This window comes from Pipra filicauda, unplaced genomic scaffold (genome assembly GCF_003945595.2).
Source record: "Pipra filicauda isolate LSUMZ 115617 unplaced genomic scaffold, ASM394559v2 scaffold281_size1565311_pilon, whole genome shotgun sequence".
Classification (NCBI taxonomy): Eukaryota; Metazoa; Chordata; class Aves; order Passeriformes; family Pipridae; genus Pipra; species Pipra filicauda.
The window spans coordinates 1421188-1440303 of NW_024104400.1; the positions used below are offsets into that span (position 1 = coordinate 1421188).

Genomic DNA, 19116 nt, shown 5'->3' on the forward strand with positions numbered 1-19116 from the left:
ACTTAAAACCAAAAATCCCTTTAAATTCTTCCTTCTCTTTTGCCTGTTCCTAAAGTGAAATCTTTATTTTTACAGAAAGTATATGGGGAAAAAAACCCCAAATTATCTCATGACCTCACATTCTGGGGATAAACAACCTCCTTCGTGCCACGAAAAAAAAAAAAATCAGTCAGATAACATTGTTTTCTCATCTAAGAAAGTGGCTTTTCCTGTGCTTTAGCAATATAAGTGGACTTACACTGAACAGCTCAGTGAAAACACTGAAAAGCTCTCTTACTGTGTAGCTGTTGAGCCATTAAAAATTTAGATCTCTATAAAAGGTTTGCAAAAAGAAAATAAAAGTCCTCTCAACATGTTCATAACACTTATGGTAACATGTGATAAATATTTGATGGGAAATGTTTAAAAAAAATAACAACAGGCTGCATCACATTCCATCCTCTGAGGATTCTCTCCAGAAAACAGAAAGAGAAATGAAAAATTCAAGGTCTAGTTGTGTGTGAGAGTTTGGGGGAGAAGAGGGGGCTCCAAACCACTCCATGTTCACATTTTGTGGGATTAAGGATTAGGATTTGTATTCCAGCCCCGTGAAATTTTACAATGCAGCAGAAATCTCCCAGGACTGCAGGATTCCAGGAGCACCTCAGCTGACTAAGAGCAGGAGAACTATAATATCCCCTTTCTTCAGTGCTAAATATTCATTTACTTCAGTTACGTTTCCAAGCAACAAAACATTTTTAGACAAAAGAACTGTACTTTGCAGATACCAAATTAAAACTTAGGCTACTAATCAATACACACTCAGGTTTCTTAAGGACAGAATATATTCTAGAATATGTAAGGAAAGCCCAACTAAGTTATAAGAACTTGAGTGTGACAAGAAATATGGGGGGAAAACGGCTTTAAAAGGCAATCCCACACCAAGAAAAAACAACCTCTGTCTAAGAGTAGAGTGGAGATAAAATTTTAGGTACTTACCTCTTTGGATAATCGTGTGAATACATCTCCTCCCCTGAGAAAATCCAATATTAAATAGAGCTTCCCTTCAGTCTGAAAGGCTTAAAAAAAAAAAAGAGAATAAAAATCAATAGTTGTGTGACAAAGCTGATCTACAAAATAGATCTGAGTGATTTACAACCAGGAAATTTCAGTCACAGGCAACACTTTTGTTATGGAGCTGAAATAATTCAGCGGCACACGAGGTAATTTATTGAATGATTCCTCACTTCTTCACAGAAGAAAATCTTAGTCATGAGAGATGATTAAAATACTGCTCTTTCATTTCTCCTCTGTCAAACAGGGAAACAGCAAGGATGTTAATTACTCTGGTTTCGTTTTACTCAAAGAAAAGCAAAAAAAAAAAAAAATCTCTGCTGAATTTGTAAGAATTTGCCAAATCTTTAATTTCAGGAGAACTTCACCTAAAACTTTTATGCAGGTGTGTATTTACATTCCTTTTTTTGTTTTTTAAGCCCTGTGATTTAAAGTTACTAGAACTTAACTTGGACCCTACCAAAAAAATGAGGAAGAACAAGAGCAGCCGTGCCTTCAAGTAATGAAAGGAAGTGTAGCACAAGAAAAATAAACATATATACCCACCATAGTGCAGTTTGACGATAAAGGGATGATTTACTTCTACTAAAATGTCCCTCTCCATTTTCGTACGAACTCGATCCCGAACTGGGGGCGAGAAGAAAAGAAGAGACCAGAATGAAACAAATACATTTGGCACAAGACAAACAGAGCAGAAATGGGCACGTGGAAAGGCTTTACTATCTAAAGAATATCTTTCCTTGCACCTTATTTCTTTTTAATGTTTAAGTCTCCTCAAAGCACATTCAAAACTCTATTTCCTTCCCTGCTGCAGCTTCCTCATTGTCATCATTTTCCCAACACATCCCAGTATTTGGTGATAATCCACACTACTTCCCAGGAAAAAAGCTCCCATCTAGATTTCAGCATCAACTTCTGAATTAACTATCTGTACTGAATATATATTTTCTTATACTTTTCCCTCTTCAACTATAACAGTCTCTATTCACACACAGTGGACCTGCACCCATTAAAGTGTCTCCTGAAAGCCAAAATACTCCTGGCTCTGGCTCCCAGAACGAGAGGGAATGACTGAATTTTAACCACAGCAAAGTATGAACATAACAAAAAGACAAAAGGAGAACTGTTTATGAAATTAATTTGTTTTCATATAATGAAAAAAACCTAACCAGAATTAAATAATGCAATTTAATACTTTGAAAGAGTATTTTTGACCACATAATTAAAGCTACCTGGCCAGGTTTAAAATAATTCTTAAACATGAACTCACAAGTCAGCCTGGAAAAAAGCTACTGGTATGAACTCACTGACAAACATTTCAGATTAAAGAAACCTTTTAAAATACAGGTGCACCAAAAGCCATGTTTTCAAGTTGCAATTCAGACACACACATACCTTTTAAAGAAGCTTTTTTCAATACTTTCATTGCATAAAGCTGCCCAGCATCAGGACCAATTATCTTCCTCACAAGGAAGACCTGGCAAGATAAAGCCCATTTTTAAAATTACTGCAAGCTGAGTAATCAAATATCAACTTTCACAAAGCATTTGCAAAGCTCCTATTAATTCCAGGCAGTTTTCAGTGTTCTTTCCTGAGCACACACCTTCAAGGAAGAACAAAATTGCATTTCCTTAATCAGATTAGAGCTGCAGCAGCACCAAGCTCTTTGAATTATCACAGTGGTCAGAAACTACAGATTCCTTCCTTATTTATCAAATAATCATTTAGAGAAATTTGTTTCTTTCTATCATTTTCTGGGACAAGGACAATTCTGGCTCCTCTGCCACGTCCCAAGAGATTTTTTTTGTGATTTAAGACCCAAAGTCTCAAACATGGAATGGGTTTGATTAATGAATTCTGTACAAGTGGTGAGATGAAAGCAAGGAAACCTCATCATTTAAGATCAAAGCACCCTTTCCCTCTGGAATAGCAACTCCAACAGGTTTTTCCACTCTGTTCTTTCCAGGAGAGTTTTAAAGATAGATGGAACATAACTTGACACTAAGAAAAGCCTAATATGAGATAAAATAACACATTCCAAATACAGGAATCTCTACTAATATTCAAACTCCTGGGTTTTTCAATTGACAAAATGGCTTGGTAGGTGCTTCTGTTCTTAAACTGCTGTTCTTTTAAGAGCAATTATTAGTTAAGAAGAATGTTTCTGCTGTAAAAAACAATGTACAAGTCACAAGAGAGAGCCAAGAGCTCCCCAAAATTGCCTCTCTGATCTCACCTTATTCAGACTTTCATTAGCAGTGGATTATTTACACATATACTTTGTTAGAAATTATTAACTATCTAGAAATTGTATGTATTTTTAACATAATCTTGTCAAATTTTCCATTCTACAATCAGAAATTCAAACACTGTCACTGACTAAATTGGACATGGTTGGGAGAGGGTTGTTTTTATTTTAAGCTCTGGTTAGAAGAAAAATGTCATCATATTTCAAGGTTATCAGGTCTTTTGTTCTATGAAGTTTTGCCCAATGACTGACCTACAGCACTGTTCTCCTCTTAGGTCATGATGCTCAAATAAAGGGAGTAATTTGAACACCAGCAACTAAGAAAACATCTGTAGATGAACACAATCACAATTATAAAAGTAAATATTAATAATAAGCACATACAAATATTTTAGTGCTTAATAACTAGCAGCTTGTGAGGATGTAAGGACTTCATGTACAAGTCACAAATTTTAGCTGATAAGGCCCAAAACAGCTGCCACTGAAAACAACTGAAGCACCACTGATTTATTTAATTTGCAGACCAAGTCTCCATAACCCCACATATCTGCCTTGGAAAGTTATCAAAGTATGAAGAGAGAAATTCAGTGATGGACAAGTTTAACCCTTTATTTCTGTGCAAGTGTTAAATCCTGCCCTAATGTCAAAACCAGGCTGCAGCAAACCAACCTGGTGTTTGCCAAACCCAAAGGAAGGGCCCTGGGAAGTAGGAACTGGAAAGGGAAAACAAAACACCACGAAGGCAACAGCCACTGATCTTCCCTGTTTGTTTTCTCTTTCCAATGGAAAGCAACAGAGATAGAAAGATCTCTGTGCAGTCACCACCCAGCTCCTAAAGCTGGTTCCTGAGCCAAGCACTGCCAGGTTTCAAAAGCCTGAACTCTGGGAAGTAAAATGTGTCTGAGTCAGGGCTAAGATGTGCTAAACCCTGAGACAGCTTAGGACATCTCAACTCAGGAGTAATAAATACAGGAGGCCTTTTAGGTTCTGACAGTGAGAAGTGTATGAGGGAGTTGGCAACCAACATTACCAGATAAAGAAATGTTTTCTTAAGCTGTAAAACATTAAGAAATATTTAAAAGTCTACACTATCACTTACTCACAGAATGCCTTCCTAATGTCTGGTTTTTTCCTCTTTCATTCAATTCCATGCAGAGGTTTGTTCCTGCTTAAACACACAGAACCAGCAGAAGAAAAGGAATATGGAAACATATGTAAAACTGACTGACTACTTTGTATGTGCTGCAAAAGATCTAGTTTGAGTCTGGTTTTAAAAAATAAATTACCTTCTTATACACTTGGATTAATATTTCAACTACTATTGTTTCAAACTAGTGACTGAGATTAGATTTCATTTCTGCAATGTGACACCAAGTGGCACATTACAGAAAGAAATTATTGTAACAAAGCTGCCATATTTCTTCTCTTTGCTATTTGAATAATTGTTCACTTAGTGTCTTTAAGCTGCAGATCACTTGACAGATACAGCAAAATGAAAAACCTGAAATATGTTTCCCAGGTTATTTTATCATCTTACCTTTCCAAATGATCCCTGTCCAAGAACTTTAAGTAGTTCAAACTGTGCTGGATCTGCTTTCTCACATCCTTCTTTCACGTGGTGTGTAATAGGAATTTCTTTCACGCTTCCTTCATCCTGTTGTTTCAAAGCAAACAAAATACAACAGTGAACAGGCCTGGATTAACCAACTCTTGCTAGAAGAGCATGTAAATACTGGGGGTTTTCTCTTGGTTTGGTTTTATCTTAATAAAAGATTTGAAATTCTAACAAGGCATAAAAGAAAGCTGTTCAAATGAAGAGTTTTCCCATCCATCCTTTCTTAAATAGATGGATCTAAATTTTCTAAACTGAAACAAAATTCTCAAAGAATGCCCATTTCCTTTTGCCAGAAATATTTCAGCTACGGCAAAAATGCTTTTTTTTTGTCCATGACAGGGATAAATGTACAGATTTTTCGACCAAGACTTCTGTGCTTCACTTCTCTTCAGCAGCCCTTAGTTTTCCCAGTGATTACTCTTCTCATCTTTCCCTTTCCTGAAATAAGTCTTAATGAAAGCCAAATTGAATTTCATCATTTAGGGTAATTATTGCTTTTCACGGCAGCAAATAATAACTCTGGCCATCCATTTGTAGCTTGAGGAACACGCATCGTTTGGAGACCATAAATAAAATGTGAGTCATCTTAAAGACTCTGAGAATTCTTGCACCCAAGAGAAGAACAGTTCTGGGTGCAGAGCTCCTGGGAAGATTATCCTGCGTGGAGACCTCCTTCATGAGGGTAATTCTGAGGTAGGTGAGTGATTTAATGTTCTGTTGACTTTTCCATGTCCCTCTCATCTTGAGCAAAGCAGCTCCAGTTGTGCAAAGACAAACATTCATGATGAAAACAAATCTGATGATGTATTGCAGCTTTTATGGTGTAAGAGAAGCTGCTGGGAGCAAAAACGAGTGAGATGGCAAAATAAGCACCCTTGAAATTCAAAATTACGTGCTAAGACCTACAACAGCTTGCACAGAGAAGGAACAGCACCTCTCAGCCCTACACAGAATATCAACAAACTTCTACACAACCCAATCACAAAAAAACTCCCAGCTGATTTGCAGTACTTCACCTTTGGGGCATCCAAATTATTATTAGCTGTCTCCTAACCTCTCTTTAAGGTCTTCACCTTGACAGATTCTCTTAGCAGAGACCCAGAGAAACACTCAACCAACCTCCTGTGTGTTACTGTCCCTGGATGACAAGTGCAAACAGCACCAGAGAAAGGCCTGACCACTTGATGAAACGCTTGGTTTTCAGAAAGAACATCATTCTATATTCATTCTGTATAACATTTCTATTGTCAGGTTGACTATAGAAAGTCTTGCTGCCCAAGAATGTGAATTAAAACTCATCATCAGCTTTTTCAGGCTTGATACAGAAGCACCTGGATGAAATTCTCTAAGTGGGTTTACACAGAAATTCAGTCTAGAAATCAGATCACCTAAATTCATCCATACTTACTGCAATAATTAAAGGTAAAAAAAGAGGCAATCATCACACTGCATTAACTGCCTCTGCCTTAATTGCTTTGTTTGTCCAGAGGGAAAAAGAAAGAGTTCAAACACATATCTTGGTGTATTCACAGAGTGTAGTCCAGCACACGAGTCCTTCCCCTCCCCTCTATCTCTTATTTCACTCTCTTTCTGGGAAAGGCCTGTTTGTTCCGCCTGCTTCCCACACAAAGGTAGGTTTGAACACAAGGCACTGCTGGAAACAACGTTCATTCTCTAAGTCACACTCCAAACTACTTTATTTCCCTCTCTGGTCACAAAACCCAGCTGACAAACACTGAAGATCCAGGGCAAAAGCCTCACCTTCATCTCCTCCATCCATCTTGGTGACTATGCAAATATGTAGTCAGAGCAAAGATGCACCTATCTTTTCATTTTCATCTATTTTTTTAAACACTGCCTAATTTAAGGCAGGTAAGAACAGCAGCAATTCAAGTCACCTGATGAAAGCAGCAAGTTGTCTAATTATACACCAAGTTGTACAACAGACTTAATGGCTGGTTCTTCCTAAGAAATATGTAAATACTCTATTTAGAAGCCTTTTTTCTTCACCATCCTAATTTGTATTCCTAAACACTGGGAACCTTTGCATGAGAAAAGATCTTTAAGAGTTCACCCTCTCCGGTGTTTATCACCCACCTCGAGTCATTAGCCTGTGACATCACACGTGGTTGCTGCGGAGACTGAGAGTATTTCTGAATGTGAACTCGGGAGAAAAATGTTTTCCATGCAAATAAAGACTAACTTGAGATGGATGAAATGAGTTATTTTCCTTATAAAAAGTGTTTTATCTTCACAAAAGATGTCTATGTAATTTCACCTACTTAACCAGCATTAAGGTACTAAAAACTGGCCTGACTGAAGTATAAAGAGACCTCGACAAGAACCGAGCAGATAAAGAGCTGAACAGCCACCAGCCAGTTTCATTTTCATTTCTAGTCTGGCCTCCACAAATTGCAAGATTTGGTTATCTGATTCTGTGCTCTGCTGCTCGAGCAGCAGATTATTTCTGAGCTGAGGTACCAGCTCCCACCGAGCCTTGCACCAGAGGGAACTATTCCCAGCAGGTTCTCCAGGAGCCAAAGTGCTCAAAGGAACACCGGGTGGCTTTGTGCCACCTGACTTGTTACAGCCTCTCTGGGATGTGGCTCCAGCACCCGACAAACAAGCTCAGCAACATCCTGCTCCTGGTTGAAGAACAGTGAAAGGCAGAAAAGACAGACAAGCCAGTGCTCAGCTCTCCCTGCTGCATGTGAGGCAGCTCTGACACTGTTTATTTACTGCTCCACACCAGGAAATGTCCAGGCACCACATGGTTCTATCCCCAAGAGTTTATTCTCCAAATCCCTTACTTACAAAAGTTGTTGCAACACAAAGCAGTGGTTACAGCTGGCAATAAGATTTACTTATAGAATCCCAGACTGGTTTGGGTTGGAAGGGACTGAAAGCTCATCCAGTGCCACCCCTGCCATGGGCAGGGACACCTTCCACTAGCCCAGGTTGCTCCAAGCCCCATTCAGCCTGGTCTTGGACACTTCCAGGGATGGGGAGACCACCACCTCTCTGGGCAAGAGATACCTGACACCCTCTTTATGATTTTGATCAAAAACATAAGGATGGCTGTGTTGAAAAACGATGTCCAATTCCTCCTTGCAAAGTTGGGTGTTTCACCACACACAGGATTAGGGTGAAGTTTAGTCCCAGGTTTAGCCAGCACACAGAACACTCACCTTCAGCATCTCCCAAATACACACATCACCGAGGCACTGGACAAAAATCATGCTCAATAGGGCTTATCTGGGGTATTTCTACATAAAAGCAAAAATTAACATACTGGTGTAAAAATTAATTCTGTTCTAAACCAGCAGGAATTAAGGACCTTTGAGGTCTGAATGTATTAAAAACACAAAGGAAGAGCAGATGACAGTGCAGCAAGAGCAACATGAAGCATCTGTATAAACGGTTCAAGGGTGGCCTGAGCATTTTCTGAGGCTCTCCAGCACACGGAATCTTTCCATAAAGCTCTGCCTCACGCAGCAGATTTTCCCAAACAAGTCACTTAAAGCCTCTACCCAAGTACTAATTTCCAAAATCATCTTTGAGACTGAAGAGTCTCTTCAGATCTTGGTCAAAGAAAATGATGGGTTCAAAAGTTATTAGAGAGCAGGGAACGCATAAATTTTATTTCCAAAGCAAGTTATGCTACTGAGTGTCTGAAGTGAACAGATACCAAACACACTTACGTGGTAGGAATATGGTTCACCTTCCTCCATGGGCTCATCTGCCATTTTAAGGCCATTTAGCTGGAGAGGGGAAGGAGAAAAAGAAAAAAAGAAAGAAAAAAACAACATTAAAACACAACAATTTCAAATTAACAGAGTTCCTCATTTGACCAATTTACATTTCAGAGCACACAAGTGAAAACTCATGTTCTTGTTGCTCTAATTTAAAACTGTAGTTTCAAACAAACACTACTACTCAGTAGTTATATTTAGCATCTCCCTTATGTATCATTTAGTATATCCCTTTGTAAATGCTATAATTATTATTATGTCAGTGTTATTTAATTGGAATTAGTTTAAAATTCCTTCTTTAAAAGCTATAGACACCATCCATACAAGATGACACTCATATAAAATCCCTGTTATGCACAAAGTTTGCGTACAGATGTTTTTCAGAGACCTAAAACCCTAAAATCTCACGATAAAAATTAATTTGCAGTTTGAAAAGATTCACAAGCGATTTCAAGTCTTTTTGAAAACAGCAAGTCCAGGGTTGCAACAAAAAAAAGTTTAAAAGTTAAAGCTCTCCCTAAGAAACGAACAATTCAATGCTGAAACTGTAAAAAAATACCAAACCTCAGAAATATGAAGGATGTGCTCTGCTCAGACATGCAAAGCATTAATTAAAAACTGGAAATACCTGACAAAAATGGGTGAATCCCATTGTGGATTTTGCTAGTAAAACCTGCTACTTTATATGTGTATTGTTCAGCATCACTACCTTTATGTGGCACAGATCTCACCCCAAAATATCAGAAATAAAAGAAGGAAATTCAAACAATATTTTTTTACTGAAATAAGAAGTTGAACCATTAAGTTCTTAGACTGGGTAATGACTTTTTTGTTGTTGTTGTACTTCTGAATTTATCTAAAATCCCTGCCTAAGATACCAAAATATGGGAATTGGTAAAACACAGGACCACAGAGACTCTGGAAATGCCACCCAGACCATGCCCCTATTTAAACCAATCCCCAAATGTGGATGAACAGGAAGGGCTGGAGAGGCAGGTTGGTACCACCCCAGCAAACCTCAACCACTTCCACTGCTGCTACACACTCCTGATTTTAACTGGAGCTTTTAACAGCTAATTCATAAGTTAATGACTTTGATAAAATTAAATCTCTAATTTTTGCGTCAAGACACCGGCACTTATTTTTGGATTATACCCTCATCCAGTTTAACCAAGCCCTGGTATGTTCAACCCATGTTCATCATCCATCTCTCCTCTATTACCCCCCTTATTTCTATAGGCTTAAAATCACTCACCCATTACCCTGAATTGAGTACTACAAATGCTACAAATTGACATCATTTATTTCCTTTTTTTGCCCAAATATTTATTTTTCCAAACTAGATGCTGGGAGGGGTGAGACACCCACTGTGCCTTGTTACTGTGTGAATTAACTCAATACCTCACGAAAAACACCAAATTTCAGCCCAGCTCTGACCTCCAACCTCACTTCAGATGATGCCATATAATTTGTTTTCACAGTATCATGAGATTACACTCAGGTGTGAATTCATGTGAGACCCACCAAAACTGTCCAAAAAACTTAATTGGACCTAGTAATAAAAGGGGTTTCCACTCAAGAGCCTCATTTGTCATTCACGGACTTTATTTTGAAGCAAATTTAGTGCACATTTCACCTTTTCTTTCTTTCTTTATGGTTAATATTTTCCAAATTTTGTTACATTTTATCTCAGGAAGCAACACTTCCAGCCAGAAGAACTGTATATACACTGAAAACAGCAAAACAGGCAATCAGCCACAAAAAATGGGGTTTCGAACCCAAAAATCAGTGTGTTATTTGATCTATTTTGTCCCTGAGGACACCATACAACCATACTTTCAACCTGCTGGCAAATCAAATACAGTAAGTTATTGGATTTTTTATGGCAGGCAATCATCTTAATTAACAATTTCCTATTGTACACTTTTCCCCTTCTTTGTTGCTCCTTGGATTGTGTTTGTTTTTTCCTGCCCAGTCTCTCTCTTCCGATACAGACTGGGACACCTGCCAACTTTTACTCCAAAGAATTTCATGTTCAAGGGCAGGAATCTACTTTTATTACTTAATATAACAACTACACTTCTGCCTTATTTCTTTGTGAACCCTGGTCACTGTCCATTAAGAAAGAAGAAAAAAAAAAAACCAAGTAACAAAACACAACAAACCTGTTGGAACTCAAGTAGTTTTAGTCATTCAATTAAAAAAGTCAATGGCAAAAATTAAATCTTTACTGTTCAATTACTTATATTGTACAAGTTGCAGTGACTAGAAGTTTCCACTGTCCCCCTTATTAGGCAAAAAGAAAAGTGACAATTAGTACTTATTTCCCACCTCTGTGGAAAGCAGAGGTGGGAAAATTCAGCTTCCTCAATCAAAGTGCAACTCCTTTTACTGATTTAATCATGAATATTTATGCACAAACATACGTAGAACACAACTATTTTGACCTCTAAGTAATTACTTATATTACTAAATATCTATGAATGCAAAAACTTAAATTCTTATTAACCAATAGAAACACAGATCTCTGTAAAGAGAACAGTTGAAGAAGCCAGGTTATGATTCTAAAGAGATTCCTTCATCCTCGAATCATTTTACGGTTCAGTGCTGCCAAAGTCCTACAACCAACTGAACATTTTAAATATTAACTTCCATGAAAACACATCTTGAAACTCAGACATTTAGCAAACAGGGACAATCTTTCCAAATGCAACTTTAGGAAATTACAGAAAGTGCTTGACATTGTTGATTAATATAAAATAACAAAAGAAACTATGTCAATAGATGAGCTCCAAGCTTAGGTCGGACCACCTGGCAGGGAAGAACTTACTTTTCCAGAGGTGCAGGTTCAGGGAGCCAATGCTCTGAGTTCCAACTGCTCCTGATTTAAATAGTTGCCCTGGATCCCATGACCAGCCAGGACCAGACCCCATTCCCTTGGGAGAATATCCAAAGGGCGTTGTGGGCTGCTAAAAGGCTTACCTACTATTGCACATGTTTTCCTTCAGATAATTACAGAGGAATCCCAGTGTTACCAAAGATTTGAACCCTCTTCCCCCCCATATTAAGGATGTTTTGGCCACTTAGGTGGTAAATGTGTGATGGTTTGGCTGAAAGAAGCCAAAGGTCAGCAAAAATGCCAAACCACAAGGAAAAGCAGGAGAAGGTGTAAAGCTGGTTCATCCTGCCCTGTTCCTACAGGTTTTCATTTAGGCATTCAAACAGAATTAAAAATGTTCTAGAAAAAGCAGAACTGGGAATTTTATCATCACACAATTATTAGAAGTGGAAAGCATGTTCCACTTCCATAAAATCTTGGTGGCTTCAAACGGGTAAAATTCTGCCTAAGGATCACCAAAAGCTCCTGATTCCTCCACAGTTCCTCCTTCCATTTGGGAAGTCACTGCCAGCAACAGCAGACCTGCACCTTAATTCTCCCAAATGAACACAGGACTAACTAGTTCCCTTCCCCACAGACAGAAGTACCACCTCAAACACTTATTTCAAAATATTCCAGTGGAAGCTTACATTGGAAACCCCAATTATTTCAAAAAGACTTCGAAAACAAATCCTTTGAACAAAAATCCTGTTAGGACGATTACATTTGTTCCTCATTTATTCTTAATTACATTTATAGAGAGTTTCAATCATTAACTTAATTAGCAACACACTGGCCTACTGAGTAATTCCTGGGATAGCTCTGAGGAATGTGAGGGTTCTGTGCACAGCCAAAAAGGTGAGGAGTTCTATTATTTTTTTTTTTAAATATCTAAAAGTCAGTGTGAACAAAACTGAAGCTTAAAGACACATGATCTTCCTATGAAACATCCCCAACTCTTCTCCACTATTCTCATGCACTCTTTAACACACCAACTGACAGAGGAAGATAAAACAACCTGCCTTATAATAAAATAAATTAAAAAAACTGAAACCCATAATCAATTACGAGGGAAAGTTATAAAGCTCTTTTCCTATGGCAAATAAATCATACATTCAGCCAGGACACCAAACCTTCAGCCACATATAATTACTGGTTTTAAGGGAACATTTTGATCCTTCCCATTATGAGATATCAGAATTACGTGTGCCTCAAACTAGTTACAGCTCTGACAAGACACAAACCTGACCCCAAGCACAGGGATCACTGAATTACCAAAGCACTTGAGATCTTTATGATTGTAACTCCAGAATCAAAGGGCAGCCTCAAAATCATGTTTAATGGCAGGTAATTCTGGAAAAGGGTAAGATTTAAACTTGATGAAAACAACATACTTCAAATTTTATTCTTAATGTAGTAAAGAAGTACATCTACATAAAGACCAAAATTCTATATATTATGAATTAACAAATCACATAACTCCTTGGATTTAGGGTTATTGTGAAGTCTCTCCAAAAGTATCCTGCAGGAAGCAAGGTGAGCCACCTGCAACAGCCCACTGGCTCCTCTTAGAGCCCAGAATACCACAGCACATTTCCAAAATTACCTTTAAAAGTGGTATTCCAAACCAGAAAATCATTATTATTGCATTGCAGCACTTCTCAATGCATAAAGACACTCATTGTTTTCCCTTTAAGAGCATTAATGAGCATACTTTTTTTTTTTTCTTTTAAAGGCAACTTGTTCTGAAAAGTCTTTCTAAAATTGTTGCAGTGGCTGAGGGCACTTCATTCAAATTAGGGGCAGCACTTTTACTTTCTTTCCTTAAGGTAACACCACGGGGTTGTGAAGATTTTCGGAGATGCACAACTAGGTAGCTGAGTCATCCACGTCACTGCCAGTAATTACTCACAAAGGAGTTATGCAACCCCCAACACTGACAAAATTCAGTGGCCTCTGACAGACCAGGCTCCCAACATGCTCCGGAGGATGCACTGAAAACACTGCCCGAAATCAAAGATGTATTTCTTTCACCTGGCACGGGCAGCAGCTCCTGCACAACAGCAGCACAGCTCAGCTCCTGAGCGTGCCTTTGGGAGGGCACCAACTTACAGTGCAGCCCAGTCTTCCAGCAGAATATTTGAGTTTTCAGGCACTTTGCTGTTTCAGCTTTGTCTTCCTTGTCACAACCAGGCAATTAAGCAACTGGTTTCTGAGGTATTTCTTGCAAAAAGAAGTATTTGAGTGCGAGGTTGCATTTATGCAATTCCCAGTATTCCTGGATTGCACACAGCATGTGCTTACGTCAACTACACAGTCCTGTGAAATGCAATCCTCCCTGTCCAGTGGGCAGAAAATACCCAAATTACCATATTCTGCCCAATTCCAAGTACTTCTGCACTTCACGCAGCTTGATCAATACAATGTGAACCATTATTTTCCTGTTTCTTTGTAGACTGTAATCACATTTTAATAATCTACAACAGCTGATTATAATCAACACCCTCACGCCTATTTTTACTACCATGAAAATGCTTATTAATCCAATATTCAGGAGGAAAGAAGTTCACTGGATGTTTGAAGCTTAAACAGCACGACACCAACTCTTCCTACCCGGGCTTAGGGAATTCCCAGAGTCACAAAACTCCACAGGTGACAGGCACAGGAATACAAGGACAGACAGGAACAGCACAGTGCTCAGCCCCAAACCCTCAGCACTTCGAGGACCCTCCCAAAAAAGGGCAGAATAATCCAATCTTAAATTTCAATAATTTCTTCCAAAAGTTCATGTTGTTATTGTGACTTGATGGTAGGAAAAATTTTGGTGCTTCAAGATCACATCCTTCCCTCGCCAACTGTATTTACTCAAGGCAACACAAGTGCTACTGCAAATGCACTTATTCCTAATAATCCTCAATTTAGTTAACAGACTCCTCAGGTTTTTCCTATTCCATAACAGATGAACACCAGGAAGCACAAGTTAATCTTCAAAATAAAAACCTGTTTCACAGTAACTCTGTTGACTGCAGTTCCAGCACGGCCCAGGTCCCCGAGATCTCTCTGCCAATACAAGGACTATGGGCTACAGTTAACTCTATAAATTTAAAAGTGAAACTCCAAACCAAAATTCATTTTAACGTAAAATACGCCTTGCTAAATCCCCAAACCACGTGAATGTGAAAATCCAACAAGTGAAAAATACAGCACATCCCTGAGATGCACTTATGGAAAGGGTTATGACAGCAAGTATTGTTAAGAACAACAACTATATTCCTGAAGAACAGATCAGCAGGACCAAGAGAGTTCTCAGACTTTCACTAAGTTTCATACCTCAACTACAACACACTATTTTTACAAACTGTAAGACAAATAAATAAGCCTTAATACTTCTGCTGACTTTCTAATCCTGTAGCTTCACTAACATAATTAGGATTTCTCTAATATTAAGGTACAGGGACTGCATCAAAGTACTATTAGATCATTAGAATATTTTAAAATATTAAAGCGTAGCAGCCACAGTGTAAAAATGCATGTCCAGTAATTATTGTACTTGGAAGTGGTACCAAAAAACCACAAATATTAAAAACGCTAAGAGATTTGTTTTTTTTCCCTTTATATATATGAAATCTTATCAGAGCATAAAAATTCAATTGGACATCCTTTCACTCGTCCCAAAACTCTACCTTATGCCTGTTTTGCACACTTTGTACTTAGACGTGATTTTGCCACAGACCTTTTTACTTCCAATAAGGTCTGCTGCATCCCAGAAAGCAAGTCTGACCAGTTTGAAGCAGCTTTATTTAGATAACATCTTTTGTGTGTCTAACAGACCTCGGTGCAATCTTTTATTTGTCATACCTGACGATACTCGATACGCAATCCCACGCTTCTGATTTCAAAGTGCAAGAGTTTTAATACCCGAGCACCACGTTCTGCTGAGGCACAGAGATCGTTGCAACACAACCACCTTTACCTTTTTATTTCCTTTTAAACAGCGTCTGGTGCTTGCTGATGGAAGCACTTCGAGTGCTAAGCAATACCGAGGAGATGTTCCCCGGTTTTTAAACACGTTTAAGCATCCAGAGCTCAGTCAGGCACTCCTGGCTCTCTGCTCGTTGCGCGTGTGATAACTAAAGTATGGTTAGTTATTCAGCGTTTAAGCATTCAAAGCTCACTCAGGCACTCCTGTACCTCAGTCAGGCACTCCTGGTTCTCTCCGCTCGCTGTGCGTGTGATAATTAATGTACAGTTAGTTATTCAGCGTTTAAGCATCCAAAGCTCACTCAAGCACTCCTCGTTCTCTCCGCTGAGAGAACGTGTGTGTGATAATTAACGTGTAGTTATCCAAGGAGGAGGCAAAGGGACCTCTCCGGCGACAACCTACCTGGACGCGCAGCCAAGATAACACGCGCAAATATTCGGCAGAACTTAAAGTAACTTTCCACGGCCACCAAAGCGAGCTCGCGCGGAGCGGGGCCGGACACCTGTGACACGGGGGGGGGCGACACAAAGCCCCGGCCTCCCCGGCCGAGTCCCGCTACCTCCGCACGTGTCCCCGCCCGCCCGGGGCAGCGCCGGGCCCGCGGCCGCCGCGGGGCTCGGAGGCGGCTCAGCCCGGCACGGGGGCGGGCGGCGCGGGAGGGCCGAGCGGGGCCGGGCCGGGGGACCGCGGAGGGCCGGAGGGGGATCCCGGAAGAGGGCGGGAGGTCCGCGGAGGCAGCGAGGCTCGGCCGCGGAGCCCCGCTCGGCCGGGGCAGGCCGGGCCGGCCGCAGGTGCGGGCGGGGCGCGGGGCCGGCCCGGCGCGTCCCCCCCCACCCCCCCCCTCGCCCCGCACTGACCTCGGCGCCGCTCACGTACAGCTCCATTTTGCGGCAGGGCTGCGGCTCGTCGTCCAGCGGCGCGCACGGCACCATGTCCCGGCTGTGCGGGCGCGGCGGCTCAGCCGCTCCGGGGGCCGGCGGCGCTGGCGGCGGGGCTCGGGCGCTGCCGGCCGGCGGGGGCGGCGCCGCGCTGCGCTGCCCCGCGCACGCCCCCAACATGGCGGCCCGCGGGGGCGGGGCCTGCGCGGCCCCGCGATGACGTCAGGGCGGGACGGAGAGAATCCCCTGCATGGGCACGGGGGGGGGAGGGCGGGCGGTGACGTCACCGGTGCGGCGGGAGGGAGGGGCTGAGGGGAGAGGGGATGGGGGGATTGGGAGGAGGAGAGTGGGGATAAGGGGTGAGGGGAATGAGAGTGAGGGCATTGGGGTGGGCACAGGAGGTGAGGGGAGTGGGGGTGAGGGACGGGGTGAAAGGATTGGGGTGACGGGACGAGGGTGAGGGACAAGGGATGAAGGGACAGGGGTTGAGGGGATTGGGGGTGAGGGACGGGCTGAGGGGGACAGGGATAGGGGAACAGGGGGCGAGGGGGACGGGTGAAGGACAGGAATCAGGGAATCGGGGTGACGAGACGGGCTGAGGGGGTTGGGGTGGGGGGACAAGGAGTGGGGGAGATCGGGGCTGACGGACAGGGACTGAGGGCACAGGGACTGAGGGGACAAGGGGTGAGGGGGGCCGGCCCCGAAGCACGGGGAAGGACCCTGGTGAGGAGGGAGGGAACGCTCTCCCAGAGAACTGACAGAGGGGAAGAAAAAAAAAAATAAAAATAAAAATAAAAAAAAAAACCAAACACAAAAGTTTACTTTAATTTTATATTTTTTTTTTCGAAATTTCGAGGTGTCGGGACGGGAAGCGCAGGCGGCTGAAGGCGGGGAGTCCCAGCCCCGTCCCTGCCCGGTCCTGCGGGAGGTGGGAAGCGGAGGGAGCTGCCTGGAGCAGCTTCCCCGTGGTTACGGACACCGCGGGCACGGGCTCCTTTGTCTCCGAGCGTGTGTTCAAAGAGAAAACAACAGCATTTCCAAAACCCGAGGGGGCAGGAAAAACACCACGGATGAAAAAAAATAATATTTCCCTTTCCCCGTTTGGTCTTAGGAGCCGGAAAACACGAGATGAGACTGTCAGAAAATACGTTTTCAAGGATAGAAAACTGCCTCAATGACACTGAGTTTTTATTTAAACACTCTGCACGACTTATTAATAAGCCCTGCCCTTTTGATAAAGCTGGAAAGGGAAGACTCAAACCGTTCTTAATTGCCAGATAATTTTGATGAAATGAGCAGGAGCGAGGGAACAAGCTGGTGCACCCCAGAGTCCAGAAGGCTTTCCCATGCTGATTTTTTTTGACTCAGAAGTCAGCCACTGTACAGACAAGTGTAAGATGCTGTGCTGCTCTAGTCCATGATTAAATCCCAGCGACCAGTCCCACAAAGCCCCCCAAGCCCAGTTCCTCGTCGCTGAGCCTGCTGAAGAGTTGCCTATTGTGAATGTGTCACTGCAGCAGCAGCCAGCTGGCATGTCAGCATTTCCATTGCAAGCCTATTTTTAAAGGTCTGTAACTCAACCATGGAAGGCAAATGTTTTGGAGTGTGTACTGGGAATGTTCATCCTTCAGAAATTCAAAAGTGGGCGAGAAAATGGAGGAGCGAAGTTACCGGTCCTCAATATCGACAGAGGATTCGTGGTTTAAATTAGAAGGGTTTAGGCTGGGTCACTTTATTTTGGTTACAGTAGGAGTGTGTGAACATGGAGCTTTTAGAGCAATTAAGTGACAGGAGATGAGGGGACAAACCCCAACTTTGTGGCTGTTGGTGCACACGCAGCCATATCCCAGTGCCTCTACTGGTGCCACTGGTGTGCATCCACAACGAGCCAAATGGCCAAGTCTGTTCTGTGAGATTAAATCTGTACATACTGAAGCAGTGCCATGAGGCAGATCCTAATTTAAATATAAAGGAAATCAAGTGAGAAGTGACTTTGAAAGTTCTTGGAGTGTTCAGCAAGAGCTTGTGTCTAAAAGTCGTGTGGCTGATGCCGTTTCCCAGCACCTGATTTGTATTGCTCCAGATAATAACAGACTGCAGACAAGTGTTCTGCATCCCCAGGGATTTGGGAAGTTCGGGGAAAAGCAATAATCAAAGGAACCAGGAGTGTTATTTATGTCAAAGGCTGGAAAAGGAAAATTATTATGTATGTAGATATAATAATGAATAAGTAAAATCAGAATTTGTTTTACTCTGGTCTCACAACCAAAGAAGCCAAAGGTATTCAATAAAAAAGGCAACAATGTGTCACTGAAATGTAAAAATTAGCAAGATCTCCGCATGTGCTCTTTTATAGAGAAATAAACCATCAAAAATACATTAACAAGTCCTTGCTGGGAGGAGCAATGGATTGATTTAGGAGGACCAGAGCCTCACATCTCAGGTTTCAAATGAATATTAAAATATTATATAGTCGGATATTATTTGTCCCTATTTCTAGAGCACCCAATCTGCCTGTAGGGGTATCACATCTCCTGTGGTACTCAGGGCTCAGCTGAGGGTGTCACATCTCACGTGGTGAGCAGTTTGCAGATGAATATTTTTGACATTCCTGTACCTTCATCTGTTCAGCAGGTTCTGCCCCTCAGCAGGCCAGTGTGTGACCAGCATGACAACCACTCTTTCCTCTGAGGCACTTTTATTTGATGGG

General features: G+C 41.5%; 1 protein-coding gene across 4 annotated transcripts in view; it reads right to left on the bottom strand.

The window, feature by feature from the left end:
- LOC113990276 (ribosomal protein S6 kinase alpha-6) overlaps nucleotides 1–16524 on the bottom strand; it is a 36384-nt gene extending 19860 nt beyond the window's left edge. For 3 of the 4 annotated variants that reach the window (XR_005564054.1, XM_027725531.2, XM_027725530.2), the window contains exons 1-6: nucleotides 16386–16524; nucleotides 8618–8677; nucleotides 4839–4955; nucleotides 2449–2530; nucleotides 1600–1680; nucleotides 979–1058 (exon numbers count right to left, since the gene is read on the bottom strand). Coding sequence is in view for 3 of the 4 variants with exons in the window: in XM_027725531.2 (XP_027581332.1) it covers nucleotides 979–1058; nucleotides 1600–1680; nucleotides 2449–2530; nucleotides 4839–4955; nucleotides 8618–8677; nucleotides 16386–16460 (495 nt within the window). In the remaining variant the exon portion in view is untranslated. Of the gene's footprint in view, nucleotides 1–978; nucleotides 1059–1599; nucleotides 1681–2448; nucleotides 2531–4400; nucleotides 4417–4838; nucleotides 4956–8617; nucleotides 8678–16385 lie in introns of those variants that run through there. The other variant, XM_039382692.1, reaches the window with a different exon arrangement.
- Nucleotides 16525–19116: the final 2592 nt, after the last annotated feature.